Source organism: Hipposideros armiger, unplaced genomic scaffold, assembly GCF_001890085.2.
Source record: "Hipposideros armiger isolate ML-2016 unplaced genomic scaffold, ASM189008v1 scaffold_5, whole genome shotgun sequence".
NCBI lineage: Eukaryota > Metazoa > Chordata > Mammalia > Chiroptera > Hipposideridae > Hipposideros > Hipposideros armiger.
In genome coordinates, this window is record NW_017731355.1 from 5,358,822 (window position 1) to 5,373,173 (window position 14,352).

Genomic DNA, 14,352 nt, shown 5'->3' on the forward strand with positions numbered 1-14,352 from the left:
CAGGGAGGGAGGGAGAGAGAGAATCAATGGAAGGAGAGAAGAAAAGATGTAATATGATACCCAATATCCTTATAAGCAGTTAATAATAACCATGGTTAACATTTACTGAGCATTTACAATGTGCCAGGCGCCATTCTAAAAGCTAAGAACTTTACATGTATCTACTCATTCATTCCAACCTATGAGTGGAGTAATATTATTTTCCATCACTTGAGAGGTGAGAAAACTGAGGGACAGAGTGGTTGTGACTTGACCAAAAAAGAGTTGGGGTTTCAACCAGTGGAATCTTCCTCCAGGGCCCGCACTCTGAGCAGGTTCCATGCTGACCAGAGCTTCGAGTCTAGCTCCGTGGTCCTCCAATAGGGTGATCTGCCTCCCCGGGCACATTTAGCAATGGCTGGAGATGTGTTTGATTGTCACAGATGGAGGGGGTACGACTGGCATGGAGTGGACAGAGACCAGGAATACTGCTAAACATCCCATAATGTACGACACTGCCCCCCAACAAAGAATGATCCAGCTGACTAGTTCATAGTGTCAAAGCTGAGAAACCCTGACCTAAAATAATATTCTTAAACTTAGTAATTTCTCCTTCACCACTATTCAGCATGACTTAGTTTAGGGCATAATGAAGAACAAGGAGCATACAACATATTACATCAGTGTAATAGAAGACTAAGTGAAAGAAAATTCAGTAAATTGGCGCTAGAAGTTTTATTCAGTTTTTCAAAAACAAACAAAAATAACTTCCCTTTAAACAAAAAGTGTTATATTCTAAAACAAAACAAAAATTTTAAAAAGGAGTCAAAACTTCTGTAAAACACTGATTTTGTATCATAACTCAAGTAGAAAAGTTCTCAAAAGTAAAGTTTGGGTTGCCAAATTTTGCAAACTATAGTGGGGGCAGAGACTCCACCAGAGGACTTCATGCTGTCTCTGTCTAATCTCTCAGAAAGGGAGCAAGGACAGAGAGATGCTCCTTATGGGGACCAGCAACACGCTACCAGCTGGTTGCACACAATATGATCTTAGATGTAAGGGCTTCTCCTGCCTTCTCCCTCATGGCATGTCCACCAAGTCAACACGCCCACAGCCGAGTTACAGCCTTTGTTGCTGGAAGCCCACTACCCAACCCCAGCTCCCACTCAATCCTCTTACCCCCATCCCCCCACCCCCCAATTCTGTGACTCATTGCCACCGAACAGCCACACTTCATTTTCCCACCTGAGGATTCCATTCAGGTGTCAGATAAAGATTACATTTCACAGAAGAAAATATTTCAACCAATTCCACTATCTGGAAAGCTAAAAATACGTATTTTCTGAGAAAAGCTTTCATCTGTCTCTGGGTAAAAGTCATAAATCTTTGGTCTTTCATGAAACCATGCACATTAGCTGGGAAGCAATGGATTCTAAACAGTATGGACAGCTGTTGGTCATTCCCTCAGTCACTGAGTATTCTCCTCAGGTGCTGCCTGTGAAGGCCGGGCCTGCTCTCCAGGAGCCTGCAGTCTGCTGGGAACAGACACCAGCAGGCACAAGTCTAGCCAAGTCAGGGGCAGTGATGCTGGAACACAGAGGTTTCACAGAGGGGATGGGGAGAGGGGGCATCTGAGAACAGTCACTCACCTTTCAGAATCAAGTTTTCAGAATGCTATGTTTTGTGTGCCTGCAATTAAGGAAGGAATTAAATATTGAGGGCGTGCTTACGTTTTGAAATACTGAAATCCAACCGCACAACCAGTGAGAATGAGCACCTATGGCACTTAACAGAGGGAATCACTGTAAAGTAGTCTCAGTTCACTGATGATGTTTATGTTGGTGGCTTAGCTCATGCTGAGCAAAAACTGCTATACTATACCAGAGGGGTACAGAGTGGCTTTCCAAGTCCACATGATTCCATCCCATCCTTACAACTCCCTCTCCAGGTAATGAAAAGAATAGTTACTAACTCCCAAGAGCCCATCCTGGCCTGTCCATTCTGTCTCATCCTCACAGCTGAAAGGGGCCGTTACACCCCCAGGGGCTCTGCGGCTTGTCCTCGTCACATGACTGGCAAAGGGAACGGCCATGACTCCAATCAGGTTCATCTGCCATCAGGGTCGTGTTCTCCTGTCTCCTACATCAGGCCGCCTTCCTACTTCACAAATGTGGAAACTGAGGAAAATAAGCATGTAGGCCCCTCGCTGTAACAGGGATACATACATTTTTCAGGAAAGGAAGACAACATATCATAAAATTCAAAGTTCAGTATAAAATTAGAGCCCTCCCTAATATTCAATTCTATAATATAAAATCATTACTATTTTAGCAGGCTGATCAGTTTTCTAAGTGAAGATATATCTTTAACTTAAGCAAAAAGCAGCAAGATTTTAAACTGCTGTAAGTTATAAATGTGAATGTTGGTAGCTATTACTGACTTCCATTTCTTTTGACCTCATATCCTAGAGTAAAATAGCTAACTTTAAAAATTTACAAAAACTTAACTGAGGTTTCAGTGTGATTAAAACTGTAACAAGGCATACTAGGTGACAAAATAAGTTCACACACTGTAATACCATATAGCAATGAACAACCTACACTATAGATCCAGTTTATATAAAGTACAAAAACAGAAAACAAACTTACAGCGCCCGGTTAGGACGGTGGTTACCTGGTTACTATGGGGGTGGGAGCAGTGTCGGATGGGGAACCAGGGGGGTTTGGGAATAGTGGTAATGCCGTTTCTTGACCTGGGTAACGTTTAAGTGGGTGTGTGCACAGCCCTTTCCACCTGCTACCTGCAACAACAGACCAGTAGTCCTGGGTCCTGGGCAACACATCTGACTTAGTGACCTACGACCTCTCACTGGGCTTCTCTGAACTTCTTCCAGTCCCTCATTTTACAAATGCAGAGTCAGTCTGAATAAGGTTCCTTCCAACTTTCATGTTCTATATATTTACAAAGGAAAGTTACAGCAAAAGATTCTCTTCCTCCACACAAAGACAAGATGGATGTTAGTGCCTGGATCAGGCTCATAATTCAAGTAAGTGTGAGTAAAGGCATAATTATAAGTATAAATACAAGAATTCTCCCACACTGACATGGTAAAAGCAACTCTTTAATAATACTGTACTTTAAGGAAAACACAAATTAAATATGATTTTTCCAACTAATACATCCAACTAAGTATGATTTTTCCAACTAATGCATCAGGTCAATAGTATGAATTATTATTTATCAGTAATGCAGAAAATTACACTGATAATTAAGTTACTGAGTGCCAGAGTCAAGCTTTCCTGCTCCAATACTCTGGATCCAAAAGAATTTAAAAAACAAACATAAGCCTCCTTCCGTGCCCCCCGACTCCTTCACGGCTTCCTCATCCTTTCCTTCCCCCCAACACAGGGTTAAGAGCTGCTCAGTGACACAAAGTACTTGGTACTTAACTTCCCACAAAATAGTATACATAAGTCTTTTCTTACTGCTGTATCAAATTACCAAAAGCTTGACAGCTACACACAACACAAATTATCTTACAGATCTGTCAGTCCATAAGTTTACTGGTTGTTCTGCCCAAGTCTCACCAGGCCAAAACCAAGGGCTGTGTTCCTTTACAGAGGCTCTCGGGAAGAATCTGTTTACAGAGACATTCAGGTTGTTGGTAAAATGGAGTTCCACGTAACATTAGACTGAGGTCTCTATCTCCTTGCAGGCTGCCTGTCAGAGTTGCTCTCAGCTTCTAGAGGCTGCCCACACTCCATGGCTCGTCGCCCCCTCCCTCCATCTTCAAAGCAGGCTGAGTCCTGCTCATGCTTCAAACCCTCCTGCCCCTTCTTCCCACCCATCTCTGTGAGTCTTCCACTGCCCTTTTCCACTTTTAAGGACTCCTGTGATTACACTAGGCCCACCCTGATAACCCAAGATAAGCTCCCTATTTTAGGTTTCACACCCTTAATTCCAGCTGCAAAGACCCTTCTGCTGTGTGAGGCGACATAAACACAGGTCCAGGAGATTAAGGGGTGGACATCTTTGGGGGCCACTATTCTGCCAACCACATCATAAATACAGAAAAGACATAAATGTCTCCTTTACTAGAAAACAATGAATCATTCTTCTTCCCACACCACACAGCAGAGCACAGATTTATGCTAAATATCAATGAACAGAAATGAAGAAGGCAATGACCTTGTGATTATTCTGAACCCACAAAAAAAACCCCATTAGTTGTTAGTGCTTGTAACAATGAAACTATATTTGCTAGAAGAGTCAGAGAAAATAAAAATGTTAGTGTCAAACTATACTAACTGCAGAAATTAAGAAAAATGTGATATCCTGAATGAACTCTTCGATTTTCTGGAATATTCATAGTAGGCACTGTGAATCACACTTCATATTTTAATTTTACAAATACACTAAAATATCTTATAACCTACCTTAAAGACTCTCACACAAATCTGAATGGAAAATGGTGATAAATAATTATGCTGCTTCAGGTCTTCAATCAGTGCAAGTCAAGCTGCCTAATTAAGCACAGCAGTAAAAATCTCAATATTTTATTCGGGGGATTTGAAAGAAAACGTACTTAAACAGCAAAGTTTACTCTTGTTTACTTTGTGAACGACAGAAGTTCAAAAACTAAACCAAAAAAATAGAAAGGGAAAAGAACAGCTCCAAATTACTAAATTTATACTATTTGCAATGGGAAAACTATCAAAAAACTTTATAAAAATATGAAAGTACTGATTAGCCAAAATTTACAGAAATGTAGTAGTTAATAATAACCAATTCTTGATGTTAAAATTCATGCTATGTAAAAGAAAACGTGATAATCACCTAAGCACAGATATAGTTATAAAAATTATTCATGTCAGGAGTGATAACATTTAACAATCATAATAAGAATAAGAATAAAGTATACAAATCAAAAATTTCCAAACACTGACATTTATTCTCTAAATAATATGAACTACACATAGTATAAAACTGTACCCAAGTAATGCAAGTTAGAGCACCAATCATTCATGAAGTCATGCTAATAATTTCTAAGTCATCTATTAACTGCTGGAAATTACTGGTGTAATCCTTTATTTGATTTATCTGTCAGAAGATAAGCAATGTCTGAGCTATTATTAATATAACAAACCAAACTCTTGCAATAGCTTCCCCCATTTAATTGAAAGACAATGGGTGAACTGAGTCTTGAGATCGATTTTCCTGTAACATAATATTGTTCATGTTAAATCTATTACCGTCTGCTGAACTAATATCAATTAAATTAAAGTTTTTTTTTTCTCACCCTAATACTGAGATTTTTATATTCACTAATTCTGTTATCACCTGAACCATATAAATCAGTTATTGGACTGTCATATTTAATTACCTATCTTAATTTTACAACATTTTGTTAACTCTCAATCTATGTGCTTTGAAAACATCAACTGGCTAAATTCCAAGAATCAATACATTAGAAGGATGTTATTAAAAGTTAATTGTAGTCTTCAGAGATTTGTCAAAAAGAAGTGCATTTTCACGTGACTTGCTGGGTAATTTAAGTTCTTCTTTTGGAATCTTTTCCCTTTGTTTCCTACCTGTTTGTTTCTCTAATGTCCTCTGCTTCTCTATCACAGTTTCCTGTATTTGGTTTTATATGTTCCATCACCTAGTATCTGTCAACTAAATCTACTCATTTTAATAATCTAAGAAATAAAAATGGTTAGAATAGCATGTAATAAAGCCAAATATTCAAAAAGTTTAAATTATTCATAATTCTACTTTACAATTTCTATTACAGTGAATATTCAAGTCTTTATATGATTTCCAAACTGAGTTTGCATCAATAATACCATAGCCCTCAAAGGTAAATACTTCATTATTCCAAGTTCTTAGATATGTTATTTAACTCAATGCCATTTACTCAATATAAGATTAATATTAAAATATTAAGAAAAATGTTAAGTAGTTTATTTGGTTTTTATCTTTCTATGGTGTTATGCAGAGATATATAAACACAATAAGACATCATTAATGAAAATATCCAAAAGGTTTTGTAGAATTTCAGCTGAGACAATTTTTTTCTCCCCAGCACTATACTTGCGCCATCTATACAAAATTCCTAACATTTTCAGGTAAATATTTCTCATTGAAACTATTTTTCTTGAGTATAATTATAAAGTTTAACATATTTCAGATGCTGTTCCTTCGAACTCCATGAAATCAACAAAAACCATTGCTTATCTTCAAAGTCTTGAATAGTGCATGTTAAGTAAATTATTAAACCACTTCTAATATGAAATAGTTGATGCTTTGTCAATAATGACAAATTTCACAGCCCTGATTTACTTTTTCCAAAAGTTGTTTTCTTACCTAAATAGACAAGTTTTGCAACAATCAGGACCATGATACATTCACATAAAAACTATTTTTAAAGCCTTAATACTTTAAGTCAGAAAATTATTTTAAATTTAAATTTAAATAATCTCCTTTCTAGTAACTGGTCTGTTCAGACTTTCTATTTCTTCATGATTCAAGTCTCGGCAGCTTGTAGGTTTCTAGGAATTTATCCATTTCTTCCAGGTTGAGTATTTTGTTGATGTATAATTGTTCGTAGTAGTCTCTTATGATCCTTTGTATTTCTGTGGTATCAGTTATAAAGTCTCCTCTTTCATTTCTAATTTTATTTATTTGAGTCCTCTCTTTTTTTCTTGGTGAGTCTAGCTAAAGCTTTATCTATTTTATCTTTTTAAAAAGTCAGCTTTAGTTTCATTGGCCTTTTCTAATTTTTTTGTCTCTATTTTATTTATTTCTGATCTTTGATATTTCATTTTTTCTACTAACTTTGGTCTTTGCTTTTTCTCATTCCTTAAGGTATAAAAGTAGGTTATTCATATTTATATTTTTTGTTGAAATAGTGTGTTTCACTCTAGAAATGCAAATTATTTGTGATTATATGCCTGTATAGTATCAAAGGATATTCTGGGTTGCAGTTTATTAACTCATATTTCTTTTTTTTTTTTACAGATTCAGAATATCCATGTTTATGATATCTAAAAGGATAAAACTTATCCAAATGGGAGATATGCCACTAATTGCCACCTAGACCCAGGCTGGACAGACAGACAGACAGACAGACAGTGAGTGCTTCCAAAGTAAATCCCACTACAGAAGCATTTCTCAACCTTCCTAATGCCGCGACCCCTTAATACAGTTCCTCATGTTGTGGTGACCCCCAACCATAAAATTATTTTTGTTGCTACTCTATAACTGTAATTTTGCTACTGTTATGAATTGTAATGTAAATATCATTTCGTTTTCCGATAGTCTTAGGCAACCCCTGTGAAAGGATCATTTGAACCCCAAAGGGGTCGTGACCCACAGGTTGAGAACCGCTGCCTACAGCCTACAAAATTAGCTTGATCTAATGAGTTTACATTGTAATTTACGTTATTAATTTTGCCACTTCTCACAGTTACTATTATATTATCTGTTGACTGATAAGGGAAAGTTTCAATATCTTATCATTCCAGAGCAACAATTCTGGTTGTAGCAATCACATTAAATAGCCCTCATTTTTCTCTAAACTGTCACTCAAAGACCCCTGATATTTTCCATTCTGAAATATGCCAACTGGAACCAAGTGATATTCAGTTACTTTTTTAAAGTATAAATAACAAAAAAAAAAAGATTTCCATAAAGCACAATCTAAGAAGGGAAAACCATGATGAAGAGCTTCCCACAGTAATGTTGCTAAATTTGAACCACATTGCTGGCAAAATATTCACCTACCAGGCACCATCTCCACCACCACCATCATCATGCTATTTACTGATTGAGAGCAAAGCAGTCGCCTCGTATCATGAAAAAGTAAATGAACAAACAAAATCCACTTAAACTCTCAGTCATATCATGCCACTCCCTCTGATTAAAATGTGTCAATGTTTCCCCCTTAGAAAAAAATCCGAATTCTCCAACCAGACCCACAGGGCTCTAGGTCAGTCTGCTCGCCTGGCTAATGCTTCCTTACCCTTCAGCTTTTAGCTCACAAGCCACTTCCTCAGAGACTCTTCCCTGTCTATCCAGTCTTCACTCTGAGGCCCCTTTTCTCACAGCACCCTATTCTTTTCCATCACTGCACGTTCTCACAACGTGCAGTTAAATATGTATTCACATGATTACTTACTGTTTGCCTACTCGCTAGACAATTAGCTCCATGCAGGCATGTTTTGTTGACTGTAGTATATCCAATACCTGACATGATGCTTGGCCATAGAAAGTCCTAGATAAATATTTGTTGAGTAAATGAAAGGATGAATAAATTGCTAAATACCTTATGTCTGTATAACAGAACTGCCAAAAGTAAAACAGGGCTTAAGGGTTTTTTTTAAACATATTATATAATAGGAGAAATATCTTTGAGTATTACTATTCCAAGAGCAAATATGTACACAACAAAAGATTACACAAATAGCAATTACACAAATAGCGATTACACAACAGGAGCACATACTTGCCATCCGCTTCTGACTTAGCTTGGACATCGGCATGCATGGCTGACTAAGAAGTCCCACTCCCCAGCTGCCACTACCATCAGCAAAGGGGTGCTCCCTGTTCTGCCCCCAGGCTGTGGGGCAGAGGAAATGATTACAGCAAAAGGAAGAAACAACACAGTCAAAAGGCCAAGTGCTCAAATTCCCACAACGGTAAGCACATCCACCTGTCTATTATAGCTCTCACTTTTACAACGCCAATCAAAAATGACCCTTTCATTACCAACACTGCAGAATCAGAACTTTCAGAGTGGACCAACCACTGTTGATAGGGACCGAACAGCTTTTTCCAAGTACCACCACATACCCGGGCACCCTGATGGGAAATGGACTGAGCAGGTAGGAAGACAAGAAAAGCAGTCCAGCAGGGCCTGGGAAGGACCCAGAGCCAGGGACTCACAAAAAGCGGGTGCTGAAAGGTCCCAGATAAAGGGAATCTGGGGTGAAGGCAACATAAATGGAAAAGTCAAGTGGGCTAACAAATGTGATAAATAAAGACAGGCCAAAGGGCCAGATATCCTGATGAGATAAGAAAATACATGTATGCATGAGTAGAATGAACTGAAGACTATGGTCACTTTCAAGTGACAATGGGCTTATAAGGTCCACTGTATCAGCAGGAACAGTGGAATGGAAGTGAGTCTCTAATACTGAAAAAGCTAAAGCACTCTAAACCATGGATGCTAGTGTACGGTTTAATAGGGGTTGGGGAGAAACAGAGATTGGGCCAGGTGTTGAGTCATGAAAACATGCAGAAGACTGAACTGTAGGTCAGTGAGGTCAGGAGAAGTAGGGGAAGAGGCAGCCTAAGTTAATAGTGTAGGGGTAAAATGAGGACACTAAAATGGAAACAGAATGAAATAATTTCCAGTTCCATGAACGGGAAGAGATGGAAGAAAGAATAAAAAGAGTATATTGATAAAAATCAGGATTCAGTTAAAGTGAGGCAGTAGAGCATTTTTTAAAAAAGTTAAATATATACAAGATTTTGGCTAGGGGACCAATAGAGCAGGTGACAGCAGGAGTGGCTAGGCAAAGCTGATCAGGGATGAGAGTTTGAAATGGAACAGAAGTGAGGGATTTATGACGAAGGTGCTAGGTTCAGGTAGGATGGCCCTCAACCTACAGGTACGAAGATGAATAAGATACATGATGGAAATGTAATATGGGGTAGTTGATCAGCTCACAATAAATATGTCTGGTCTACTCATCTCTCTTGGTCATGGCTGGCTGACCCCAGCAAGGCCTATCAGATTCTCTTTCCTGAAAATTTAAAACCTGTAGAAGAGCTAGAAGGTAGCTGGAGCCAAGGCACTTTATAACACTCTTGAAAGAATATCCATGTTAACACCTACTGATACTCTGGTTCTCTCTCACAAAACTTACTCAACTTTTTCCCCAATTCTGAGAGCTGCTCCTCCCCTATCCTTTAATAATTTCTCCATTTTTGCTTTTTTTTTTTTTTTTGAAGCCAGGATCATTTGTGTTGCTTATAACCAAAGTATCTTATCTGATCCAATATGGCTCCTGTAAGCCAACTCATTCATTTTGTAAATGAGGAATCTGAGGCCCTGAGGATATATTTTTCTCAGGTTGCAAGATGAGAGGATCAAGATCAAAACCCAATTTGCCCTACTACTAGTACTGTGGGTGACAGTTTGAAACACAGATTTAGAAAGACAACTACCAACAGATTTATAATCTTAAACAACTTCAGGTACAATGTAGATATAAAGGTAAAACATAAAAGGCTAAAACCAGAGTAGATGTAGATAAGTCATGAATAAGAAAGGGCCACTGATATTCCAATATGAATAATATGAAGCCTGAGTAATCCAAGATTTCTAAAAAATTTTTTTAAATATCTTAATCCATTGTATTAATATAAAATCTGAGATTAAAAAAAGGGTTAACTGTAATAAACAGGTACAGAACCAGAGAAAGGAAAGATAAATGTCAACAAATAAACAAAATTATAAGCACCACATCTATACTATCAGAAGATTTTTGGCACTCATCCCAGGTTTAAAAACATTTGTCTTGGGCCGGCTGAGTGGCTCAGTTGGTTAAGAGCTCACTCAAGAGTTTGAGCTCTAAGCAACAGCGGTTCGAGTCAGCCCGAGCTGAGCAGTCGCTGAGCTGCCAACAGGTGGCAGGATGGCTCAGCTAAAAAAAAATAAAATAAAATAAAAACATTTGTCTTGGTACCAATCTTCACCAAATATTTTTGGACCATGAAATATTTCTCATATTTCCTGGGCCTTCCAAGAATCTGTTGCTATTCATTTCCTCCATTTCTCAGAATCTTTGTAAGGCTGGTTTCCTTTGTTTTCCCTACAAAGTGTCCTTCCCTCCCTAAAACTTTTACTCTATTTCCCTTTCTCTAGCCGAAAACCGTGCCACTAAATATTAATCTTTCCTTCCTTGTTTCCTTGGTATTTGATATTTTCTTGTCTAATAATCTCTCATTAATACAAGACAATCTTTTTTAAAGATTTTTATTAAAATATAGCAAACGTACAACATTGTATTAGTTTCAGGTGTACACCATTAGTTATTCAACATTTATATACCTAAAGAAGTGATCACTAACCATCTGACACCGTTTCACACTATCACAATATTATTGACTTTATCCCCATGATTTATTTGTTTTATATGCCCGGAAATTTGAACCTCTTATTCCCTTTCACCTTCCCCCCCCTTATTAATTTTTCAATTACAGTTGACATTCAATATTATTTTATATTAATTTGAGGTATACAGCATACTGGTCAGACATTTATATGACTATTTTGTAACTACCAATTTGTACTTCTTAGTCTCTTCACCATTTTCACCCTGCCTCGCAACACCCCACGCACCACCCTGACCCATCTAACACCATACATACGTATTACAATATTACTGACTATATTCCTTATGCTATACCCTACATCCCCATGACTACTGTGTAACAACCAATTTGTAGTTCTTAATCCCTTCCCCTTTTTCACTCCCCCCCGCCTCCCGAACTCCTTCCCATCTGGCAACCATCAAAATGTTCTCTGTATTGGTACATTCTAGCAAACTTTCCCCATGTACTGCTTCAGAAGCAACAACAGGAGCTTTATTTTTAAATAAAAACATTACCAAAGGTGATTTGTTTCTAAGGCTGAGTATAAATACATGTGCTTCCATGAAGCCATTCATTTCTCTTTGAACATGGGTTTTCAGTAAAAACGAGAATCAAGTCTCTTATTTATTCCAGATGGTCCAAGCCCGTGATGATAAGCATGTACATCTAGTGCCCCATATGAAATACTTCAGGTAAATATAATTGTTTTATAGAAAAGGAAACTATATTATATATTAAAGAATTTATTTAATCAAAAGGAACATTATCATAAATCTCCCAGGTAGACTATATCAACCAAAATGGAAACAGATTTTCCCTCCACATATATATCAGAGAACATATGAAATAAAAAAAAATTAAGATTTTATTCACTCGAAACTTATGAGGAAATTTGAATAGTAGACTTCTTATAGCACTTAGCTGTTTACTTCCAATCTTTTTAATAAATACACGAATTCAATTCCATGTACATGCACATCATGTAAAAATACCCACACTCATTTAACAGAAGGAAAACAAATCTTAATGAGGTTTATACCAAGATTTAATTAAAAAAACACTTTAGGATAAAGAACATTTATCTTTCAACCACAACCATTCTAAATTGCTATATGCTGGTTTCACTATAACCTAAAACACTGGTTTATAATGAGCTGGAGAGAAGGGGTTTGCTCACCCCATCCTCCAGGGGACATATTTGGTTGTCACAATGGCCATGGCAGTTGAGGGGGGGGTGGACTGATGTGCTAGCGGCATTAGTGCATCAAGGGATGCTGCCCAATATCCTACAATATTGTACAGGACAGCCCTTCACAACCAAGAATTACCTGGTCTCAGAGAAATACTGGAAGGACAAAGAACGACAAGGAATCACGGTGAGTCACTGTCTGCCCAGGCCCTCCCAACCGCAGGAGCCACGTACCTTGGATGCCTGCGGCGTGGAGATCACGTGGACCGTGCTGGGTCTGACTCCACTGGCCTTGGACCGTTTATAGAGAGCAAATCTGCTTTTCCTCCGGCCTCGGTCTCCGTTAGGTAAAGCACCATTGTACCTACAAAGTGAGATGGAAGAGTTCACTTATTTGCAGACTTTAAAAGTTTTCAGAAGAAAAGGCAGATGGAATAAGGGAAAAGACAGTAATGGTCATAAAAAATGGCCCACTAAACATCCCACAAAAGAGCTGCAAAGCAGACTTCCGCGATAATGAAACACAAATCACTTCCAGAAACTTAATTTAAGAGTAATGTACAATGTGATTATAGTTTTCCTATTCTATAAAGTCAGACTCTCCAAATCTTTCTGGAAAGAGACAGAGTATATTAAGTACATGAGAATTCTGCAGAGGCCGTATTACTGCTGGATCAAGTCAACAAGCATCATTCTAATGGACCCCAGAGAAACACTCAAGAAATATTCTTAAATGAACTAGTTAGAAAATAGCATGCTAATTAAATCTCATGTCTCATTCTCAAATCATATTAATGTCTATAGGACCTTTATTTGTAAGAAGACCAAATTTCGTCACATGCATTCTTAAAAGTTCTGAATTCTCTACACTCATTCCCATTTCTATTTGAACCTTACACTGGCGGGTTAGCAAAACATAGCTTGCAAAAATTGAGTCTACACTATAAAATAAAAACATAAAATATGACTCTACAAGAAGGTTGCCCATAAAATGGCCCACAGGTAAAAAAGATGAGTTTTAGTCCACAAACTGTCAACTTTAAAAGTCACCTGAAAACAGATAATATCCTTAAGCAGAGTTCTTGTATTAATACCTTAAGCTAACACCAGTGTTCAAAAAAATGCAAGACTGCAGTTAGCATTTCAGTTTCCAGCTATTTCCTAACTCTGGATTAACCAGTTCCTGTATGTTCTGACCACTGTCGCACGCTGACACACTGACATGACTATTTCCCAACTCTCCTTTGGCAATCCTTCTCAAGAAGAGAACGGAAAGAAGGGCAGGGAGTCATTAAAAATTTACATGAACAAACAGACAGCTCCAGGGCCCAAGCTGGCCAATGACATTCTTCTCCCAGAAAAAACAAACAAACAAACAAATGGGATGGAGAGATAACCAGCCATTCTGTGGATGGCTAGAGCTGTAAAATGCAATCACAGGGGCTGTGGGGATGTCACAATCTGTTATGTGGATGAAGAAGTGGAGAGAGTGAGGAATGAAGCAGATGAACCATGACAAGCAGCAAAGAGAGATGAACAGGGAAATGGTCCTTACAGCCTTCCATGGGCCCTTGTATTCCGACCCTTGATCATGAAATGCCTTTTAGTTTCAGCTAACTCAAGTTGGTTTCTGCCACTTACAACCCCAAAGCCATATCTAATATAAAGGGAGAAACACAAAAACCAGAAATGTCAATCTTAACATGCAGAAACATTTTAATTAAAATTGTCTGAGCATCAATGCACAGATATTGCAGGTTAAGCAAATAATATGCCAGGCTACTTACAATGGCTACTTACTTAATACATCCAGTTGATGAGCAGTGAAAAATCCTATTGGAAATAATCAAGGTAACAGTGGAAAAACCAGTGTTACCATGAGACAAGTTTCTAATTGGATTAAGCTACGGGGCCATTCATTTAATATTTACGACGCCTTACCACACCAAGTCCTAGGGCTACAACGATGAATATCAGCTTCCCTATCTTCACAGAGCTCTCTGTTAAAAGGAGAGAAAGGC

The 14,352-nt window shown here is 37.9% G+C and overlaps 1 protein-coding gene across 1 annotated transcript in view; it reads right to left on the reverse strand.

The window, feature by feature from the left end:
* PELI2 (pellino E3 ubiquitin protein ligase family member 2) overlaps positions 1 to 14,352 on the reverse strand; it is a 161,447-nt gene that overhangs the window by 97,788 nt on the left and 49,307 nt on the right. The window contains exon 2 of the mRNA XM_019645033.1: positions 12,566 to 12,695. Within this exon, the coding sequence (XP_019500578.1) occupies positions 12,566 to 12,695 (130 nt within the window). The remainder of the gene's footprint in view (positions 1 to 12,565; positions 12,696 to 14,352) is intronic.